This window comes from Trachurus trachurus, assembly GCF_905171665.1.
Source record: "Trachurus trachurus genome assembly, chromosome: 7".
Lineage (NCBI taxonomy): Eukaryota > Metazoa > Chordata > Actinopteri > Carangiformes > Carangidae > Trachurus > Trachurus trachurus.
The window spans coordinates 23725112-23748963 of record NC_139901.1 but is presented as its reverse complement, the minus strand read 5'-3'; the positions used below and the strand labels follow the sequence as shown (position 1 = coordinate 23748963).

General features: G+C 39.5%; 1 protein-coding gene across 1 annotated transcript in view; it reads left to right on the top strand.

Annotated features, from left to right (window-relative positions):
* LOC310989061 (solute carrier family 12 member 5-like) overlaps positions 1-23852 on the top strand; it is a gene marked incomplete at its 5' end in the record, with an annotated part of 39547 nt that overhangs the window by 13990 nt on the left and 1705 nt on the right. The window contains 24 exons of the mRNA XM_083975946.1: positions 6902-7005; positions 7127-7267; positions 8644-8790; positions 9819-9873; positions 9964-10094; positions 10664-10911; positions 10998-11209; positions 11296-11463; positions 11927-12025; positions 12144-12201; positions 12627-12801; positions 13784-13902; positions 14024-14122; positions 14459-14578; positions 14779-14883; positions 15270-15438; positions 15531-15726; positions 16166-16335; positions 16463-16594; positions 17276-17383; positions 17610-17726; positions 18066-18241; positions 18515-18529; positions 18630-18747. Coding sequence (XP_083832072.1) covers positions 6902-7005; positions 7127-7267; positions 8644-8790; positions 9819-9873; positions 9964-10094; positions 10664-10911; positions 10998-11209; positions 11296-11463; positions 11927-12025; positions 12144-12201; positions 12627-12801; positions 13784-13902; positions 14024-14122; positions 14459-14578; positions 14779-14883; positions 15270-15438; positions 15531-15726; positions 16166-16335; positions 16463-16594; positions 17276-17383; positions 17610-17726; positions 18066-18241; positions 18515-18529; positions 18630-18747 — 3182 coding nt within the window. The remainder of the gene's footprint in view (positions 1-6901; positions 7006-7126; positions 7268-8643; positions 8791-9818; positions 9874-9963; positions 10095-10663; positions 10912-10997; positions 11210-11295; positions 11464-11926; positions 12026-12143; positions 12202-12626; positions 12802-13783; positions 13903-14023; positions 14123-14458; positions 14579-14778; positions 14884-15269; positions 15439-15530; positions 15727-16165; positions 16336-16462; positions 16595-17275; positions 17384-17609; positions 17727-18065; positions 18242-18514; positions 18530-18629; positions 18748-23852) is intronic.

Sequence of the window (23852 nt, the reverse complement as noted above, 5' to 3'; positions counted from 1 at the left end):
CCCTGCTGGAGACAATGCAAACTCCCACCTTTAACTCAGTATTCTGCCCTCATGCCTGTTTTTACTGAAAATATAGCATTTGAATTCAATCTTTTTTTTTTGGCAGAAAACATGACATTTCCATGTTCCCCCCTGCTGAGTACGGTCTGTCAGACAGACAGAAACAGAAACACAGGCAGGCAGGCAACAGTGTCAGCGAAGAGATAGATTTAAATTAAACAAATTACTTCATGGAATTAGCTTTAATTTCCCAGTTTACAGCAGGCGAGGTGAAAATGAATGAGGTAGTATGAGGTTGCTTTACAGCTGATTGGTGCAGTCCTCTCACATGCAGAAGTTAATTTTTGCCCATCTCTGTGGCCTCCAGCAGCTGCTGGATAATCCCCTTGAGCCTTCGTCCTATTAAGCTTTTAAAAGCTGGTATAAACTGTCCATTTTGTAATAGCCATGTCACATCAAGGGTACAAATCTGCACAAACCACTGCCTTTCATCTGCATGCTGTGATCAAGTCACAGTCACCGGTCTGCCCGCTGCAGCAGCATCAACCTAAACATGTTCAGATCTTCATCTTTCTGAGCTGATCGCTTTTTGTCAATAAGTCATGGCTGTCTATCCTGAGGCTAAAAGGGGGATGTACACAAACGGATTATCTGTTTGTGAATTTGTCTCCAACTTATCTGAAAATGTTTTGCTTTCAGAGCCAAGTGCATTGTTGAAAGAAAGGGGGCACATTTGGGACATTTCCTCTGCAATTTAGTAATTTGTGTGCACATTTTTGTGTGTTTGGACAGACTGCTAACTCAATACAGATCTCCCTCAAACATGATAAGCCACTTGAACTAATTTCCTCCTCAAAAACTGTAACTTCCCACTCCATAGTTCAATACAGAGGCAGGGTTAGGCTTCAGTTGATGAAATCTGTAAGCTATATGCATACAGTCTGTGGGTTTTAATATCACATTTATTCATTTTTCTTTAAATCTCTCCTTCAATAACCTTTATGTCTCTTTCCCTCAAGCACTGTCTACGCTAAATCCTAATAGTAAGGCCACCATAAGTACCGTGACTCTGAGGTGGAGGTTGTGCCGTCTGTCTGGGTAACATCACTTTACTTCTCTTCTTACTCTTTGTCTCACTCTCCACAGCAGAGGTCACATGATACACTGGTTAGACCCTTGTGAGTATCAGGCCAGTTTAGATACCTTTAATTTAGACACTTAAAGGGTACACTGTGTCATGTGGGATTTAAGAAAAAAGTTTTCACTAATGTCCCTAGAGGGCCTCATTGGATAATACGAACCATGGTATCTATGGTATTGGTAAATAAGATATGTTTTATGTCTATAATTAATATAATAACTCACCAAATATTACTACCAAAAATACCATATGTCAATTTTTTGGTAATAAATACCTGTCACAAGAATGTTTATGCAATCACACCAATGCAGGTCTGCTGTTTCCATTCATTTCACTGTGTGAGTGACTTACCTTTACATCCCAGAGGAGTGGACAGCTGGGACTTCAAATTAGTTCTATGTTTATCATAATTTCCAGAATCAGGTTGTCTATGTGTAACTTGTGTTATTTCATCCGCCTTTATATATTTAAGTTAACAGTAAAGTGGTACCTGAGCTGGACTGACTTATTCAAAAAATAAGTCACTAGACTTGTGGTTACTAACATCATTGCTAAAATCTGCAAAATAAACACCACTGCCTATAAAACACAAAGTATACAAGACTGAAGCTTTGTGTGTGTGTGTGTGTGTGTGTGTTCATATGTGCAAGTGCATGCATGTTTGTGCTTGCTCTCCAAAGGAATACAAAGTGCTTATCCAAGGGCACAAATTTGCCGTGGACATGATGAATATGGGTCAGATGAGGTGACTCGACCTGATGCAACCTTGTCTCCTATAAATCATTTCCTAGGCCAATAAAACCTATGAAATCAAATTGCAACAGTGGCCCTTAGACCACATGCTTTTGTTGCCTAAACCTAACGACAGACAGGACACTGGATGTCAACCTTGTGTTGTGAATACCCATCATCCACTCCACCATCCCCCTAGTGCTTCCCACAAAATGAATTTTCTGGTGAAGTTTAGTTGTATACAGTAGAAATGTAATTTCCAGGAAACAGAGCTGCATGACCTGACCCACACATTAAAGCCTAAGTCCACAGTCATTCTCTTTTTTTATTATTGCACATACATAAACATCATCCCCACAGTCTCAGCTCAGAGTGTGCTGTCTATTTGATCCTTAAATGAGCATTTTCCCCCAGTGGGACCAGATGTCCTGCAACAGATTTGTTTCCTGCTTCTTAAAAGTATTTTACACTCATCTTTTAGTTTTCATATTTACAGCGTTTGGCTGTTGGAACTCTGACCCCTTTGCACAACATTTTCTGGCCAGTCACAGCAGGTATCTGAAGCTTTTACCACTGACACAGTTATATTAGTTCTGTTCAGTTGCAATACTTTATCTATGTAGGACAATTATGTAATGTGGTATGTAATCAAATTGAATTATGGTCTCTCATTTGATTTCATCACACCTGAGACAGAGTTTGTCTTGTTAAAGTAGTCCAAAGTGCTACAGACAAACACACCATAAAAATCACTTTTATGGTTCAATGGTGAATCTCTTGAGCCAAAGCCAAATCCTCAGACAGAACAGGGCTAAGATTACAATGTTTGTATTTTGTCCTGCATTACATCGCCCAGTAGCAGGAGCCTAACAGTAAAAAGCAAAAATAATGTTTCATAGTTACCTCTACATTACTGTGGTTTATGCAGAGAAAAATGCATCATTTTGTCACAGATGAACAGAAATGTAAAAAAAAAAAAGAGAAAAGAACAAGAAGCAAATATTTATACAAAATTATAAATATATATATAATTTTTGTTATTGCATGAAAAATTAAACTGGCATGACCTTCCAATGACCTCTGAGATCAACCTGACTAAAGCAAGAGTAAACATGACTGATACATACCGTGATGCTATTAAGAGCTTTGTGAACCACCAGTAAACTCTTACATGAATGCAAAGAGCTGCATCATATTTGACACATACAGATCTGTGGTCAGGTTTTAGACCTGCACATGTTCTCCCTCTAAAGTTATGCAGAATCAGATGTTCAAATATTTTACAACTATTACTAAACTGAATGACTCAAAGTTGTGGTAAAACCTCAGAGCAGCATTCATCAGTTTTACTGGAATAATCAACAAATCCTTTTATCCAGTGAAAAACACTCTTTATAGTTAATGACAGGCTGTTAAATGTAAATAGTTACTTGCATTATCATCAGTAGAACTGTGGGAATTGATCCTCACACATTATTAGTAAAGATTTTTTAGAGTTTCATGCCTCTAAAAAAGAACTATAGTCAATTTCTCTATAGTCAACTATAAATCTGGGCAATTAGTGCTAAATCCAGACCTTTGTGTGCTCTAGGAAACAGACATAGACCCACAGGAGATAAAGACTTAGGTGTATTTTACTTCAGAAAGAGCAAAGTCACTCGCGGTGGGGCAGTGAGGTTCTTACATGAGGATTCACACAGCTGAGCCCTTGCAGGGAGAGAGACATCTTTCCCCTGTGGGCAGGAGGATTTGTGAGGAGAGGGGTAAAGAGCAGGTTTAATTGGATTGAAGTCACTATAGACAGTGTTTTATTATTTGTGCAGGATAACCACTGTGCAGTAAGAGAACCAAAACCAACTGTTTGTTTCTTGAGCTCTTCTCAAAGCATTTGTTATGACATGTCATGAATTATTGGTTTATCATGTATTCACGCTGTTGATGTAGCTCAGGAATGTGACCGTACCATGCTAAGTACAACCATATGTTCTGTGCCACAAGGCCCCTTTTCCTGGAATTGTAATACAATCCCTTTGCATGTGGTCAGTTTATATTAGCGTGTGAGACACTCATCTTCTTGACGGTTGGTTGTATAGGTGTATAAACCTCAATCCCTGTTGCTTGCGATTTAGAAACAATGGCTTAACTCACAGGTAGCTATATCATATAATGAATGTTATCCCGCGGCATGAGCAGAGGATTTCAGACCAGTGATCAGCTGAACCCTGTCTGTTCTCATAGAAATCTAAAGTTGGTTCTATTTATCACTAGTCAGATGCATATGCCTACATGCTGTGCCATGCTCTTCTAATAATTAAATTTTATGCATTTCTAAATGCAACACATCTCGTTTGATCTTCATCTAATAAAGAACCACACAATGGCATGCAAAATTGAGCTGGTGGTTTTTGTAACCTTGTCCATTACTGTGATGGATTAGGAGATCAATTTAAGTTTAAGTGAGACCTGTGGTTGGCTACATACCAAGGTCAGCCAGTGTGACTTCAGTGAAGGGGGGGGGGGGGGGGGGGGGGGGGGGGGGGGGTTCTAGTCTGAGAATGATAGAATTGAGTTGGATGGTTGATTATTGGTGGTATGTGGGGAGTAAAATAACACACATCTGATAGCTTGGGAAATAAAGTCCAGCTGTGGCATTATTGTGAATGTTCTGCTGGGTAATTATAATTATACAGCACTTATTGGTAGCTACTTGTAGGTGTTGCAGAGCCGGGAGCAAGGAATCCATCACAGTTTATTTGCAGACTTTGACATGCAACGCCTTTGCGTGAGAAACATGGAAATGTTTTGGTGCACTGCAGTTCAGAACACACCAGACTGTGACGGCAACTGTGACCAGACCTTGTTATTGAACATTTCATTTCTGCTTGATTTTGTCAAAAGAAGAAACGTGACTATAGAATATGTGACTTGCTCAGAAAAAAGTGCTCATACACGCACACACATAGACAAACATTCAGACACACACACACACACAAAAGCATTTTGAAAAACATGGTTGAATCACAATTTTTTAAAAGCTGATTTCACTCTAAGCCAAGAGCTGAAATGAGCTTTAAATGCAGATTTAGAAATCGTGATGGATTACAGAATACTCAGGTGGTTGGCTTCATCATAATATAAACTACCTACCATGCATCTTAATATTACCAAATGCAGTTTGAGAGGCCTCACAACTGGTAAGGAGGTTGTCCTCACTGTATTTGATATCTTACAGAGCAAATGTGGGGAAAAAAACCTCTGCAACTCGACTAGTGCACCATCTACCTTGTTTTTTTTAAAGGATTTAACATTGCTGTTGAACTCATTTGTGTAGTGTCGTTCATATAATTTTCAGGTAATGATAGAACTCTGATAAAAAGTCTAATCCTTTATGCAAACTCAGAAGGACACAAAATTGAAATGCTTTCTAATCCAATTTTACAAGCAATGCATCTTTAGGAGAGCAGTCCGTCGTTCAAGGGATTATGTGCTGTGTGAGAGCGTTTGGCTGCCATTTGACTCTCCTCTTTGCTTTAAAGATTAGTGTGTAATACTGTGGCAGCTTGGGGAATCAGAAGAGGCAATTGTGGCGCTTTCAACAAGCAGGAGCTGCTCTGCTGCTGCAGGCCTGATGTAGCTCTTTTCATGAATAACAATGGCTTTTCCATGCCAATGTGATCTGAGATATTGGGGGGGAACTTGAATTTGTTCATTATTTTACAGTGGTCAGAGGATTTTTCAGGTTTTGCATGCATCGTTTCAGAGGTAAGGGAAAGATGGAGGAGGTAGAAGGACAGTTAACAGGTCATAGGGGTGAGGAGACTGTAACTTTTGCAGACCTATAATAAAGAGTTGCTTATAGTGCAGACTCTATCCAGGAACTTTTACTTCTGTATGATTGCTGATGAAAAGGTACCCTGAGCTTTTACTGTCTTGTAGTCAGAAACTAACTAATTTTTTGTGCAGGTTTGTAATTGATCTTGGCATCATAAGTTTTTATAAGAAGATAGTTTAAGAGCAAAGCTGCTTCGATCAAACTTTTCTATTTAGATAAGTATGTGCAACATTAAAAAATGCTTTTTTATAGTGATAGTTTCTGTTGGCACCTGATGAAGACCACACATGGTCGAAAACGTTTGTGCTGAATAAATCACTGTGACCTCCTGTAAGAGTGTGTGGGCAACCCTCTCTTTTTCTTCCTTATAGTGATAGAACCTATAGACACTATAGGCTTTAAAGCATCATTAAACTCATTGTTTTGCTTTTACAGCCTGCAACTTTACTACAGAAGCAGGAGCCAACTGCTGTCAGAGAATATCCTACAGGTGTACTTCCTGCTCCGCATTAAACAGCAGACGTACACAGCTAGCTGGTGAACACAGTTGTCGATTTAGCATCTTTATTTCCCTCAGGAGTCACTGGAGACCAGAAAAAAGACTGAATGTTGTATTTACATTCACAAGGTTGCCTGTTTGCCAACATGTTTGTTGTGTTATCTTTATGAGTTAGGTATAAGATGTCAGTGTGCTGTCTCCAAGTTGCTGCTCTGCCATCCAGTGGCCAAAAGATTTGTGCAGGTTAAGATTGTTTTCGGTGTTGAGCTGATCGGTTGACTGATTCATCTACAGCTGTATTTGTGTCTGGCCCGCCATTATAGGAGAATTTAAGCAGAAGAAAGCTTGAAATCAAAAATAACTTAATGTTCAGTATACATTTATAGAGCAATTCTTTACATACTAAGCTGCTTGCATTGACAAACTGTGGACAATTCAACCTACTGCAAAGGAAACTAACTTTGGAGTACCAAGAGAGCGCAGTTTGCCGTCATTACTACAAGAAGTTAGCATACCGTGGGAAACTTTTCTTGGAGGAACAGCAGGCCAGTCCATTCCTGCAACTGCATCAATTTTGAATTCTTCTTTGCCGCAGTAGAGACCTCAGATCACTCTTCGCTACAAATAAAAAACAAATGACTTGACTTGAACATAATGTTGCAATCTAAATCAGCTGGTTGGTGTTTCTGTGTTCCAGGTGATGGCATCCCCAAAGAGAGCAGCCCCTTCATCAACAGCAGTGCAGCCAGCGACGTGGAGAAGAGCCAGCAGTATGATGGCAAGAACATGGCTCTATTTGAGGTGGGCACAGTTTTCAGTAACCATAACAAACAAACAGGGATTATCAGCATGGAACCAATCAGTGCATTTGGATACCGGGAGCTATTCTGACTGTGTTTCTGTGTGTGTGTGTGTTTTGCAGGAAGAGATGGATACCAGTCCAATGGTTTCCTCTCTGCTCAGCACTCTGGCCAATTACTCCAACTTGCCCACAGGCAGCAAAGAGCATGAGGAGGAAGAGAATAATGAGGAGGGGGCACGTCCGTCTAAAAAACCTGTCAAGGTATAGTACAGAGTGTGACTGGTTCCTCCCCAGCCTGCAGCAACTTTACGTGTTAGTTAGAAAAAAAACTAAGCCAATGAGCATAAGAGAGGAAAGGTTACATGTGGTCTTTGATATCAGTGTTTGCAAAGCTTCAACATCATGTGGGAACATTTGTAAGTGGGTGAGTGATCAGTTTATACATTTTCATTTGCCTGCACCAGTTTTTGATTTGACTTTCAAGGCTTTTTTACGTATTTGTACCAAATCCTGTTTATCACACGTGGCTCTACTTCCCTTGTGTTTCCTAGCTTATCGTTTATTGGGCCTTATTGAGGCTTATGTCGGTTATCCTGCATTTTGTTCAGCGGATCATAAAAGAGCGTTAGCCAATAACCTGCATCCACTCTGGGGTTTACTCTCCTTTCTCTACTATTGTTGACTTCTCCTGCTTGCTTCTTCAAAACAAAAGGGCCCATGTAAAGTGATGGACACTAAGGACCTAGACACAAACATAGATACAGGCACAATGACACAAATAATTGTATCTAAAGACACCATCAGAAAGAACTTGTCAATAGATGCTGATGGTCAGTGCAATATGAAGATGGTCCTGATGTTTTTATGGTGCTTGGAGTAGCTGTGTTTTTTCTGATAGTGATATAAACTATTTTTTTACCAGATTTCCTCTCCTCTATCTCCTTGTGATAAATGTGACTAAATACAGTGGTTAATGAATTATTAAAACGTGACATTAATCTTCCACAAGTAGTTTGTGGAAGATTTTATATTTTAGGCCACCAATACAACAGACATAATCTTTGTGTTAAATTGTCTGATCCATGGCTGAGAGCCGCTTGATTACTTTTGGTATTCATTATTTCATTTGTTTTGGTTGCCTGTAACTCAAATAACAAGGTTGAAGGCAGGACTACACTCACACAGTGCTTTATGGAAATTGGCCAGTCATGATTGATAGCCGATCAACTGAGACTGAGAAGTGTAGACTTGTGGAGATGTACCAGACAAAGGTTGAATTTGCTGCTGCCACTACAGTCTACAGAGTTACTGACAGGCATACAAAGAGAGTCAAGGAGGATAAACATTTCCCCTCAAACCTTTTGTCAGAGGAAAGTTTGTCTTCCTTTCCTCAGTAAAACGACCATCTCTTTGTGTTTTTAAAAGAGTAAAAGAATAAACCCTTTGTTTCTAAATGAAGTGTTGGACCTTGTTTTATTATTTTAAATGGCAGAACAGATTTAGGAGACAATGACTAAACACCAAAGTGCAATTTGATATGTTATAACTCCCTGTTTCTATTCATTCACATGAAAAGAAAACAGAGAGAAAACAATTGGCTGAAATCAGGTTTGACGTTTTGTTTTATGTTTTTTCAGGCACCACAGCTTGGCACTCTGATGGGGGTATACTTGCCATGCATTCAGAACATATTTGGGGTGATTCTCTTCCTGCGGATGACTTGGATGGTTGGAGTTGGAGGTGTTTTAGGTTCTTTCATAATCGTCTTCATGTGTTGCTCCACGGTGAGTAACACTTCAGGCATCGTAACTGCCATAGATCTTCTGTGTAATGTGACTCCTGCCCATTCAGAAAACAATTACATGTTTTCAGAGCAACAATTAAATTTTGCCTGTCATATTTAATACAGTGCCACATGGCTGCAAACATCAGTGGTTACTTAGCACACACATAACCATTTGTGATTTAACTACGGCCTATTTAAATGCAGACATTATACTGTAAAATTACCAATTACCAACAGCACAGCTGGTACTATTTTTCAGCATGTGAGAGTCTCTAACAATGTCACAACCGAGCAAGATGTCGTCACAAAACTTCACAGGTTTGTAGCAGAGATCAAAATCAAAGGAGTTGAACACATGAGTACTGACAACTCACCTATTAATTACTAACTACTGTTGACGGGCTGATGTGAATCCATTACAAGACTGTCTCTGGTAATAATTTGAATTGCACAGATGCTGAAGGTGACATAGTAGATCCTGGCATAAGGCACACTGCCAGTAACCCCCCGCCACGTTTCCCCTGTTAGAATCAGCCAGATGCAGCTCAGTCAACAACCACGTTTAAAAATGAAATTCATTCACATTATGTTTTTAGGTTTTGAGTCCATACAAAAGCAAGCATGTCTCATTCTCATATAAATGATATCTCAGTGACATTTAGACTATGAAACTCTTCACATTTGACACACACATTCAATCAGACTCAAGAATGAACTGATGAGATTTTTGAGGCAAAGGTCAAAATCATGGTGACTTCTTGAGTGCAATTTTGGCCTTTTGAATGCAATTTCGACGCAAATGGGGGTTTTTAAAGGGAATATCATTAATTTTGCAGGTGTTTGGTCATAATCAGCCATAGTCATCCTGATGATCAATTCTTCATTATGATTCAGACTCTGGTGCCAGTCAGTGTCTTTCTCTGCATCACAGCCTGTCTGCCATATTGAATGTGATGTGTCCACTTTACCTACTGCCTCTTCTGTCCTGCAACCCGTTTCTCTTGTTTGCAACATTTTTTTTTTCAGACCATGCTCACAGCTATCTCCATGAGTGCCATTGCAACAAATGGAGTTGTACCAGGTGAGTGGATGTCATAGAGGATGTATACGTATGTCTGTGGGTGATAAAACAGTGCAGAACAGTGACTCTTGATGTGATTGTGTCTCACAGCTGGAGGTTCATACTACATGATCTCTCGATCGCTGGGGCCTGAGTTTGGCGGAGCTGTTGGGATTTGCTTCTACTTAGGAACCACCTTTGCCGGTGCCATGTATATTCTTGGCTGCATTGAAATTCTGCTGGTAAGTCACCTGAATTATCCAATTACCCGCACGTTTATGTTGTTGCATGCTGTCCCAGTCTACAGGCCAAGTTCAGTGCAAATATTCTTAAATGTTCTGACAAAAAAAAGTACAATCACTGTTATTGTGTTTGTGGTATAACTACAGATGCATTTTTAGTTGTGTTGGTTTTGCATCCTGCGCACACATGTCAAAGTTTCTGCTGTGGGATCCTCTTAATTACCGTCCTAATGGACCATTTAATCATTTCTGCAGGAACTCAGATAATAAAGCTGAAATGATTGTTCATTCAATTAGTCCATCAGCAGAACATTATTTGGCCATATTGACAATTGATTGGTCATGTGAGTGTTTTAGCCAAAATGTTTCACAATTTTCTATGATAATAAACTTAGGATACTTAGAATATCCAAGAAGGAGTGTGCTGAGTATATCTTGTAGGCTATAACTAAGTTTAATATAATTTCATTTTTTAGCTCCTATTCTGAACTATACTTCACCACACTCTGTCTTGTCTCTTCACCCTACCTCACCTTTAACACCGCCATCTCTCTCTCTCTTTCTTTCAGATTTATATTGTTCCTCAGGCAGCCATCTTCCAGATCGAGGGCGTGGAGGGGCCAGAAGCAGAAGCAGCTCTCCTCAACAACATGCGGGTGTATGGCACTATCGTACTGAGCTTCATGTCACTGGTGGTGTTTGTGGGAGTTAAATATGTTAACAAGCTGGCACTGGTCTTCCTGGCCTGCGTCATCCTCTCCATCGTATCTGTTTATGCCGGAGTCATCAAGACTGCCATTGAACCCCCTTTCTTCCCGTAAGTCAGTTGTCAAATTACTGTTTAAAGTCTTCATTTAAGTGTCTGAGTATGTGACAATGAAGCTTTGGTGAATTTTTCTGCAGTGTCTGCCTCCTGGGGAATCGAACACTTCTCTCTAAATCATACGACGAATGTTCGAAGGTCATTGAAATAGACAACGAAACTGTCACGACCAAACTGTGGAGGTCCTTCTGTGACTCTGAATACCTCAATGCCACTTGTGACGAATACTTCACCAACAACAACGTCACAGAGATACAGGGCATCCCAGGGGTAACTAGTGGCATCCTGGCAGGTAAGACAAACCTGATGATCGAAGTATATGACAATATCCACTTCACCCAACGCGACGCATGGGTCACGTGCTCGTGTGTCTTTCAGAGAACCTGTTTGGTAACTACCTGGAAAAAGGGGTGATGCTGGAGAAGCGTGGAATTGCATCAGATGCAGACCCAGAGAGCCCCCCAACCAGCTCCAACCGCTACGTTCTGGCTGATATCACCAGCTTCTTCACCCTGCTGGTGGGAATATACTTCCCATCTGTCACAGGTTAGTATCTGACAGACCCGCTGAAGAGCGAATGAAGGGGACAGACGAGGTCCTCAAGTGGGAGCGGTAAATCACAACTATTTTAAAGCTCAATAAGAGAACAGACTTACTCTACACTACTGTAATTTATGTGTAAGGCGACCTTGAGTGCCTTGAAAGGCGCCAACAAATTAAATGCATTATTATTATTATTATTACTACCAGTACCTGCCCAGCACCAAACAGCTGGCGGGCACAGTTAGCAACTGTGGAGCAATTAGCAGCAATTAGCAGCTAGCAGGCCCATCTCCATCCCCGCATTCACCTGTAGCCTACTGGTGTTTTCTAGACAGAACAGTTTTTGTGGTTCCAGTTTGCAACAAGCTGCCTCGATGCAAACTTAGAAAGGAGAGTAGAGGAGAAATGTCTTTCTCCCATAAAAAGCATACAACCGTCTCATTACTTCCTCCTGCTCCTCTTACAGGTATCATGGCCGGCTCTAACCGCTCCGGAGACCTGCGTGATGCTCAGAAGTCGATTCCCATTGGCACCATTGCAGCCATCACCACAACATCTACTGTGTGTATCCTTCACAGAGCTGAGATTGATAGAAACAAATTTAGACAGTCTTAGGTTTTTCATGTTATGATCATGTTTGTTTCATCAATATGAACAACATCTTCCTTAAGAGTTTCTATCAGACATGTCATGTGTGGTGCTGTTTGGTGCCTGTATAGAAGGAGTAGTCCTCAGGGACAAGTAAGTCTGTGAATTTAATTGTGGTTTCATAGTTTTCTCTTCTAGGTCCTGTCTATAAGACTGTACGTACCTCATACCCAACCTCATTTGACAGCTTTATCTAGGCCTATTACTTTGCAGATTCATATTGTTGATACAAAACCAACTGAGCATTGGTATATTGTTATGGATTCAGCCATACAGCTGTTATAACTTGTAATTTTTAATAGTGAATGTGGCCACCTTTTCCATACACAACTATAGATAAAGATAAAAAAGGTTGAAATAGTTGACCAACTCTCTTTAATTAAAAGTAGAATTAACTTTGATCAGATACTTTTTGTCAACACTGAATGTGATGTATAGAAATTAGAAATTCAAGTCAGTAATTGTGTGTTATTACAGCTTTGAGTTGTATTATGTTCACCTCACCTCTATGCCTACAGGTTTGGCGAAGGGGTCAGTGGGAACCTGGTGATTGGTACACTGGCATGGCCGTCTCCATGGGTCATTGTGTTTGGCTCCTTCTTTTCCACCTGCGGAGCTGGACTTCAGAGTCTGACAGGAGCTCCACGTCTCCTACAGGCCATCGCAAGGGACGGCATCATCCCATTTCTTAGAGTGAGTACACAAGCAGCAGAAGCCTTCACATTCATACAGCAGCGAACTGCAACGTAAGCTGGGCGCAAAAGCTTTGTGTAAATGATTATTAAATCACTTTTGCAGGGAGTTCACTTGTCGTGTATTTGCAGGAATACTTTGTGTTGTAATGTTGAATCATTTAAAACTAAAGTTAGATGAAAAAAGCTTTGAAAATATCTTTTTAAATCCAACATTAAGGATATATTTGCATATTATACAAAAGTAAAAGGCTGTAAATCAGGGGTGTCAAACATGGGATTAATTTGCCAAGTGTGAAAATTACATCGAAGACAGAAGAGGCATAATATTGTTGAAATTGCACACATTTTTCTCAAGAAATTTTAGGTTGTTAATAATGTTTTGTAAAAGACTAGTAAGTAACTGTAAACATCTTATATATAGTTGTACTTCCTCGCACTAAAATAAAGGGATACATTTAGAGTTCTTGTTATTTATAGGTTATTATGCTATGATTTTAATGGTCCGGCCCACTTGAGATCAAATTGCACTGTATGTGACCCCTGAACTAAAATGAGTTTGACACCCCTGCTCTAAATGTTGCGTCATTTGCTCAGCTGGGACCTGGTGTTCTTCATCTTGTTATTGATGTTGGCAGGCTCAGAAATGTGTTGTGTGATTTGTGATAAGAGGAAAGACAGTCCAGTTTACCTTTGTGTTGTACGTGCAATGACGATTTCAAAGTGTCTGTTTCTGTGACAGGATTCAACAAAGCACTGATCAAAAAATTTATTAATTAATTATCTAAATGTTGCCTAAAAGACTGAAAAGGAAGAGATGGGCTAATTAATTACTTTCCATTCCGTTTTCTCAGCTATAACATTGTACACATGTTCAACTGATTTGTAAATATGTTCACCCATTTGTATTGTATGCATGCCACAAAATGCATGCATGACTTGATCCTCGATGACATGATTTGATCCTTTTAATGTTGCTGCAGGTGTTTGGGCATGGCAAAGCCAATGGGGAGCCCACCTGGGCCCTCCTGCTCACAGCCTGCATCTGTGAGATTGGCATCATCATCGCCTCCCTGGATGCAGTGGCACCCATCCTCTCTATGTAAGCACACAACACTGCGTGCAACGTGCTGAAGTTGAGAGCCTTCTCGCTGTCTTATCTATGTCAGTCTTTTCCTTTAAATGTCTTTCTCCCCTCCTTTCACCTATCTGTGTCTCTCCAGGTTCTTCTTGATGTGCTACATGTTTGTCAATCTTGCCTGTGCCCTGCAGACCTTGTTGAGGACGCCCAACTGGAGGCCGCGCTTTAAGTTCTACCACTGGTGAGTTTGTGTGCCACTGTCAAAAGATACAAAGTCTATAAAATTAGGTAAATTACACTCTGAACAGTATCAATGAGGTCCAACACGTATCAGTTTAATTTCTCAGAACATAGATGATTAAAAAAAAAATTTACTTACTTACCTGCATTTGACAAAAATTCCAATAAGTCAAAATGTGTAGTATGAGTCTTAGGAACAGCGGACGCGTGCCTCACCTCAGCAGCTACACCACATATAAAACCTCCTGTTAACAACATGTGCACACTGCTGTGTTCAAACTGGTGGTGAGAAGCTGACCACTATTCCCAATTACATGTGACGTCCTGTCCCCCACAGGGCTCTGTCTTTCCTGGGTATGAGTTTGTGCCTGTCTCTCATGTTCATCTGTTCCTGGTATTACGCCATAGTCGCCATGGGGATCGCCACCTGCATCTACAAATACATTGAGTTCTGTGGGTAAGTAATCATCATGACAGCACCTGACCAGAAGCAAAATAAGGTCATGTTACAGTAACTTGAGTTTTCACTTCAGTTTGTCTTTATGCAGTGAATTAAATCATTTGCCAGTGGTCACTGTTTTAGTTAATGTATGTAAAATATGTCAGGTACATACATACCATAAATCATGTGTTAATGATTAATGTGTTGTGTTACAGAGCTGAGAAGGAGTGGGGTGATGGGATACGTGGCATCTCGCTGAGTGCTGCTCGTTTTGCTCTCATGAGGTTGGAGGAGGGACCACCACACACCAAGAACTGGAGGTCAGTCACCTCCATCCAACTTTTAAATATAATAATATATAATATATAATAATAGTGCCCTGTAGGTTTGCATTTGATTCAGCAAGTCAAACTTTGCATTAAAAAGCAGGTCACACACTGTTACTGTCTGTGCATCATAAAAGCCACAGACTTGGAACAGTCTAGATAAGTTTCCCGCCCAAGGTTTCCATCTTATCTAACTTACAAACCCTAAACACATCCTGTCCTGCACTTTAACTTGTTGAACAAGAAGCCCAACATTCGCAGTGGGCTATCAGGTGCTGTTTTAAATGGTTTTTCATCTTATCTTTTTTAGCAGAGTGTTCCCTGTCGAAATCAATAACCAAGAAGAAATAACAATCTGACTTTTTTTTTTTTTTTGTTAGGCCTCAGATACTGGTTCTGGTCAATGTGGATGCCGATCAGAACGTAGAGCAGCCCCGTCTGCTGTCTCTGACCAATCAGCTGAAAGCGGGGAAAGGTCTGACCATCGTTGGTACCACAGTTCAAGGAACCTTCCTTGACAACTACAGTGAGGCGCAGAGAGCAGACCAGGTCCGTCCAGTTTCAATTCATTTCAACACATTGACATGTTGGCATCGTTACGGTCATATAATCAAAGATGTTCCTTCTCTGTGTTGCTGCAGTCTTTACGTAAATTGATGGAGACAGAGAAGGTGAAGGGTTTCTCCCAGGTGGTCATCTCCTCCAACCTGCGAGATGGAACATCCCACCTGATCCAGGTTGGAGGACTTGGAGGTTTGAAGCACAACACTGTGATGGTCAGCTGGCCCCGCAACTGGAAGCAACCCGACTACCACCAACAATTTAGGAACTTTATTGGTAAGCCTTCAGACCCTGGTGATAGACTGGACGTTGCAGATGTTTGTTTTTGAATGTTATGCAAATTAGTCTTGTTAGAGCCAATTTACTGTATATCCGATATATCAATGCAGGTTAACAAAAAAAAGTCCTGCTCTTTATGTCTTTATCATAGCTTTAATATCCAAATGTATTGGTACTACTAGTAAATACTTTTTTGTTCATGTTAATCATATGTGTTAATGTAAATATCGCCTAATGTATCATTATCAGATTTTGCATTAGTTTCAGTTTTGGCCTCATTACTTAGCATTACTGTAGTTGGTTTCCAGATAACACTATAACCAGAGAATTACTCTTTTACCCATTTCTCCCTTACTGTTTAATTGGGCAAATTCAATGAAGTGACTAAAATTAGTAAGTGAGTGATAACAAATCAATTTCTCCCTTTACTTTGCAGAGGTGGTTCGGGAGACGACTATAGCCAGTCTGGCCTTGTTAGTTCCCAAGAACATCTCCAGCTACCCATCCAACGGAGAGCGCTTTACTGAAGGCCACATAGATGTGTGGTGGATTGTCCACGACGGGGGCATGCTCATGCTTCTGCCCTTCCTGCTGCGTCAACATAAGGTGGAAGCAAAGTGATTTTTTTTTTTAAGTTTGAGAAAAGTTCATTTGATTTTGTCTGAGGAATCTTTGGGTTAAAAAGAGCACTGAAGACATTTTTTTCATCATCTGTTCCTGTTTTGTTCCGCAGGTGTGGAGGAAGTGCAAGATGCGCATTTTCACTGTAGCTCAGATGGATGATAACAGTATCCAGATGAAGAAAGATGTCATGACCTTCCTCTATCACCTGCGTATCGATGCTGAGGTGGAAGTGGTGGAGATGGTGAGAGACTTGTCTGACACATTGAGCTCACTTTTTGTTTAGGAAGTTTAGTGATGGGGAGTCTGAATAGAGAAGACCTCTGGAGTACACTCAATTGAGGAGAACAAAGGGACCACTTAAGCATCATACTACCTCCGTTCTGTCAGTCTGGTCCCCAAGGCCATATATGAAGTCCTTCAGTCCCCAACACTTTCTCATGGTTTATCATACATATCAACGTACAAGCCCAACCAGAGTATATCTTATATGGAAAAGGAATTCACTCATCCTATACTCTTAAGATCATAAAGAAACCTCAAGTAACTAATTTAGGGTCAACCTAACCTTACACTTTTGTGGATGCTATATATATATCATACTCTAGTACAATTTATCTTAAAGGTACATATTTGGGGTCATGGCTGCACATGTATCACAAGCCTTCCTGCACGCGTATTAGCCCCCAGATGGTGATAAAAAAGATCACTAGTGAACACATGGGACGACTTAACTAGTGGAGCTAATCAACAGCAGGTGGGAAGCTAAAAACCAGGAGTGGAGGGTCCAGTTACAAAACTGACTCAAAACCAAGTTTTTGTCTTCTGTTCTAATCTTTTATCTATAGAAGTTTTCCTGACACGTGTTTCAGTACATGACACCTGTATGACACAGATCTTTTTCTTTGTTTTTCTGTCTGTAAAGCACGACGGTGACATCTCAGCCTACACGTATGAGAAGACACTGGTAATGGAACAACGATCACAGATCCTCAAACAAATGCATCTGACCAAGAATGAGAAGGAGAGAGAGGTAAGCCCAGGAGGTTTTAAGAGATGAAGAACACAACAGTCAATTTGATGTATTCATTATCACGTTATTGTGCAAATATCAGTTCTGGAGCAGGGAATTGGTTCTTAATAAGATGTTTGTGTCTGGACTTGTTTTTGCTTATCTGATGGAAGGCTGAGTAAAGTCTGCAGGGAAATTACAAATTGGATCTTTTCTATTTTTCTTTATTTATTGTTTGTAACTATAGATCCAGAGCATCACAGATTCATCCCGTGGGTCCATTCGACGTAAAAACCCATCTACCCTGCGCCCCCAGCACAGTGCTGAGGAGGGAACCAGTGTCGCAGAGAAGCCGGAAGAGGAGGTAATTCCACTTTTGCCCCTGTAGGAGTAATTATCTGTTTATTTTTAGTGCCTCTGTCCTCGTTTGCTCCCTACCTGTTGTCTCTCTGTTTTCCAGCATGGGTAGAACTGTTCTGTTTTTAATTTAATTTTTTTTTCTTCCATGTGGCAGCAACTAGAAAAGCAGCCATCACAGCAATGTTTTACTCTCCCCAGTGGCTGCTCAGTGATCTCCCACTGGCCACTGGCCGCCAGACTTTCACCTTTGCTGACAGCTGTCTCTTTCCTCTCTTTCGCCCTGTCACACTGTCGTGTCATGGTGTCCCTGTCTTAGTCTGTGGCTGTCTCCAACCCGAAACAGGTACAGCTGATCCACAGTAAGAACGCCTCCACACCGACCAGCCCCACCAGCCCCACATCCCCTGGTGTGCCTGCGGGGGGCGCTGCCACCTGGACCGACAACAAGGGCGCAGACAAAGGGAAGACTTTTCTGGCAGCACACCCAGAGCCGGGCAGAGACCACTTCAACATGAAGCCGTGAGTAACCTGTCAGTTGACTCACGCGGCATGTGCACAGGAAGCAGACGTGCTCATACACGAGAGGTCAGGGGTAAATATTTGTATGTAACGACCCGTGTTCTAGGGTTTGAAGAGATGTGCGTTGTTCCTGCGCACATGACAAACAAAACTTTGAACCTAAACCACTAACAAATGCAGCTTTCTATGTATGCACATGTTCTAGATGTTTTTCACTTTATCATTATTATCATTATCATTATCATTATTTTCCTTTCAAACACGCTGCTGCAGGGAATGGGAGAACCTGTAAGTATTAAAAACTTTGCAGCGAGAAAAATGATCTGCGCTGCTAATGCGATATGTAAATCAAACTAAACATGCCTTCTATGAATGTTTCCTCCATCAGGAACCAGACAGATGTGAGGCGCATGCATACAGCGTTGCGGCTCAATGAGGTTATCATGAAGAAGTCCAAGGAGGCCAAACTTGTGCTGCTCAATATGCCTGGACCACCAAAGAACCGCGTGGGCATCGAAAACTGTATCCTACATCTTGTATGCCGTATTTCATTTCTCTGTGTTCAGTTCAGGTCACATCCTCATTGTCCCATCAGAAGAAATTGTTTTGCAAGGAAGAATAAAAACAAACACAACACAATAAAAACAATATCCAGTATTATACACTTTTTTAGTGTTAAGTAACATCCATCTTACAGTACACTCACTTAACATGCACACTCTGTCAGGTTACTTGAGTTCACCTGCCTGTGAGGACACATCAAACAAAAGCAGTCATGAACTGCAGTATTAACATGTTGATTGGATTTAAATGTTAAATGGAAAAGCTGGATTCCTTCACTGTGATTGTCAGACATGGAGTTCCTTGAGGTTCTCACTGACGGTCTCAACCGTGTCCTCCTAGTGCGTGGAGGTGGACGTGAGGTCATCACCATCTACTCCTGAGGGGCTTTTACCAGCACCTACATGGACTCTCTGCCCCCCTTCCTGCCTCTGAATTGTTCCCAGAAAATCTGTCCAGTCACCTGCGGTCACATGTTGTGCTTAGACTTCAGTGTTTACAGGTGATATCTATTAGACCTGTGTCTGTGTCTGTTCCCTTGTAACCACCAGGACACACAGAGAATTATGCAACAGCCATATTTTCTGTTCTGAGCTCCAACAGCAGCAGATGAGGTGGTTTAGTTTTTTGGCAGTTGAATTGAAAAACTCAAAAGACTCAAAATGTATTTATTTACCCACAAAGAATTTGTTATCCTTTATTTGCTGGGATACATAGTACTAATGTACAGACAACACTGTATTCATTGTAATAAGATTTAAAAGCCCTCAGTCCCCGTTCCCTTTGATAAAACTGTTGTCGTAACAGAAGAAAGTAAAGCTGAGTAACAGTTGATGATACAAACCCAAACAAGTAACAGTAAAATAAACAATTACAGGGTTATAAAACACAATGCAAAAACAGGAAAATGGAGGGCAGACCAATATTTCTTTCCGCATCTCTTATCTGTTTAATCATCATTCTGTCCTTCTGCTTTTGTCCCTGGTTAATTCTAAAAGAAAAAAATGTTTTTCTTTATCATTTTTCTTATTTTCTATTATTTATTATTGATGTTATTTATGTATTTATTCATCTAATCACGTGATTCTTTGTCCTGCTCGGTTTTTTCAATCCTTTCATTTTTGAAAGCACACAAGTAATAATTTCAGACTACTAGATGATTTGAATAGATAATCAATGATTTTAATTCATACTTTCATTGGGTAAGGATCTGATGTTCATTAAATCACATAAGAATTAGAATTAAAATACAGAGCAGGGAGCTGTATGTCAATATGTACATAAATTCCTAAAACAGACAAAGACAAAATGGATAAGATTTCCCATCATATGTTGTAGTTCGCCTCAGTGAAAATGTCCTTTAGTAGATGTTGCACTATACTGGATATGAGATTTACTCTTTATCTCAAAACAGAATGATATTCTGTTTTGAGATAAAGAGTAAATTCTGTTTTGACATATCATTTGTCATGGATTCAGGACAAACTCTTTACAACTGCTAAATTAATCAATCTTACTGAATGCTTGTGAACGAATATGCCAATAATGTAAAAAAGAAAATGTAAACCAACTCTCTGAGATGTGACAAGTATACATAAAAAGTAACTTTAACATTTTATGTAAAATTTAAATGTGAAATTTAAACATATTTAGACCAGACATTAAATAGACTTTAGAATTGTATCTATATTATGTTTGTAAAGACATATACAAATGAACCAGTGCAAAATGTGCCACAGGCACTAAAATATATTGTGGTCACACATCAGCTCAATGTTATCATATTTATTGCAGATAAATCTATTCTTCTTCTTTTTTCTTTTCTTTTTTTGGTATAGATCAGAGAAAATGTGTACAAAGTTCATTTATTGTAATAATTTGAAAATGCTGTATTTTATGAATGATGGTTGCACAGTATTACAATTTTATGGGGAGTTCAATTAAGAGACTAATCCCACACTCATGTTTGCATGCAAAATATGTAGCTGCAGCTTGGAGACATCAGCTAAGCTTATCTAGCTTAGTTTAGCATGGTCAATATTAGTAAAGATCACCACAGAAAGTGGCTTCATATGACCCTGCAGACATTAGACTGTTATCAATATCCTCATCTAACTCTTGGCAAGAAAGCAGATGAGTGTACCATCCACAAGTCAAACTATTACGTAATTGGGTTGTAGATAAAATGTTCATCACTTCATGCTTGATATTGACAGACGTGCAAAAAGTGTAGGCACAGAACTATAACTACAAGTAATTTTAGATGAATTTGAGTATTAAATATCCTACATTTTAAACTGAGGAGTGACCGCTTAATTGTGACATCACAAAGTCGCAAAAGTGCAGACAGTTCATTTTAATGCACAGTTTCTGGCTACGGGCTGTCAGCACTTCAAAGTCTTGGATTTGGCGTTTTGATACTTTCATGATATTTATACAGCATCTAGTCCTGCTTAATTACCAATGTGACATGTGACCTTTAAAATGTTTCAGCATGGTTAAAGCATGAAGTCAAGTTATCTTGTAGACAACCTGTCAGACATTTATTTTTGTGTGTGTGAGTGTGTGTATATACAATGGATGTTTAGTTTCTATTTGTGTGTGGTTTAGTCATTTTTGCACACATGCTGTTCTGTCATAGACACTTTTCAGCATCTGTAGGAGTTGGAGTCAGATCACTGTACATTATCTTGCACCAGAAAGTATATGTATGTATACATTCTATTTTTCCTCTTCTCCTTGGCCCAATAGTGCAATAAAGTATTTTTTTTCTAAATTCTAAATAAATTTCTAGCTTAAAATATTAATAATTCACCTTATATTTTCCATGAGATCAGAAGACTTATTCTAGTTCTAATCTCCTGTGGATTTAAATGTGGTATTTTTTAACATCTTTACCTATCCTGACCTCATCATACACACATCAATATGTCTTATTTTTGGTAAATATTTGTACAGCCCTCAGCGTTTTCCTCACATTTCAGAAACAGTAGCAACAACCAAAAAAAAAAAAAAAAACTACATACATTTCTAAATCTAAATACTTCTATATTTACTTTTAATTCATACAAGGGCATTTTACAGTACATTTTAAATGTGTTCAGGCTCCTTCAGTCTTTTCACATTTTACATGTTGCAGCCTAAACTGGAATCCTACTAATGATAAAGTGAAAACAGAATAAAATAATTTTTTATGCAAATTAATCAAAAAAAGGAAAAACAGAAATATCACATTGATATATTCCACTGTATTTCAGTCACAATTTTTAAACTCCCTCAACCAGAGTGTGCATGTGTGTAAAAGATTACATGCCCTTGTGTGCGTGTGAACCTGACATTATGGGCACGCCTGTTTAAGTGAGGACACTGTGTGTAGCTGAATATGGAGATAAGTGAAGATGGGGCATTTATAAATAGAGCAGTGATTTTAGGCTTAGACAGCTTTTATAGATATGAAATAGGCAGTTTGTATTGTCTTTTAAAATGGTAAACTCTGTTTTATGTTCTACAACGTCTTATTATGTACAAGTATGGTTTAAAGAAACCAATTTATATGTCGGCACAGAAGACAATAAATTAAAATCACTTTAATACAACAATAACGGTTCAAGCATCTGTGTATCATCTTTTCCTCGTGTCTGCTTACAAGTCATCTGATAGTTTAAGTTTGCAGCTAATTTATTCAAGGCTCTCCTTATTTCCTGGAAATGAGCAAATATTTTCCAAAACATTCAAGCTAGGGAATGCTTTTTTCAAATCTTTCTAATCGTCTTTCTCAACGTCGATCATAGCTTTAAGAGTAAGAGCATGTAAAGTGAAGCTAGAACTAGTGTAATGTGGTCAAACTAAAGCTAAAGCATTAGCAGCAGGCCTCAAAACAAAACCTAAGTTGTGTTGCGTTGATTTAAGTTTACTTTTTTATACGGTCGCTTTTTAGACAGGCTCTCATTTCAATATTCTGTAAACACAGTCAGTCTTTACAGGCACATACAGCTGAATATTTCCAATAGTGGTGGAAATGAATTCCATAATAGTATAGAATTTGGCCAATAGCTAAACGATTCAAGGAAGGGGAGCCAAGAACAGAGCCCTGGGGGTGCTCCACATTTCACATCACACAATATCGTTTTAAAATTATTATGATAAAAACTGTTCTTTCACACAAACAAGACTCTGACACAGGAGCCATGCCAGACATAACAAAAGGATTTGGTGTACAGTGATCTATGGTGTCAGCAGCTGCACTGAAATCTAATAATGGAAGCGTAGACATCAATAATCACAACCCATCAAGTCAAAATGGCTGAAACTGACCAGCAGATCAACATTAGCACAAATAACACAATACTGAAAAGGCCTCATCGTTTTCCACTGTGCCATGTACCAGAGAAAACTTTTGTTTATCTGCTAAAATCAATTTCACAGTTGAGTTTAGATCAACAGTTGCATCTGCCACTATTTTAGAAAAAAATATAAACAAAAAGCATTCACAAAACAAAATTTGTTTCACAGAGTTATTTTGTCTGTATCTTTTCCCTGCCTCTCACAAAAGATTATATCAAATCCTGACAGGAACCACTGTCTATTTCCAAATGTGACTTGTTTAACAAAATAGTTTTCCACCAAAGTGATTAATCTGGATAAAACATGCTGAACTGCCACTTCAGGTATTCAGTATACTGTTGACACAATCACAGCCTGACACAAGCTTTATGAGCATGAAATTTCATTCTGAAGTCAGGTGCATATACTTTACAAGACTAGCTACTGTGAATTTATAGATCCCATGTGTTCGCTGTAATATACTGTTAAATACACACAAAAAACGCTGATGAATCAGAACTGTTGCATGTCTTATTACGGTGGTCAAAGTCTATGCAGCAGTGTTTCTCTCAGAGGGGGGACATTGCTCGTGTTTGTTCGACAAAGAGCAGGCTTGACCAATGATCTATGATCTTATCTGCACAGAGATAATCTAGGCTGCAAAAAAACACAACAATTGTCACTTGCTCCAAAGAGCTGTCAAGATGAAGAAGCAGTCGACCAGCCT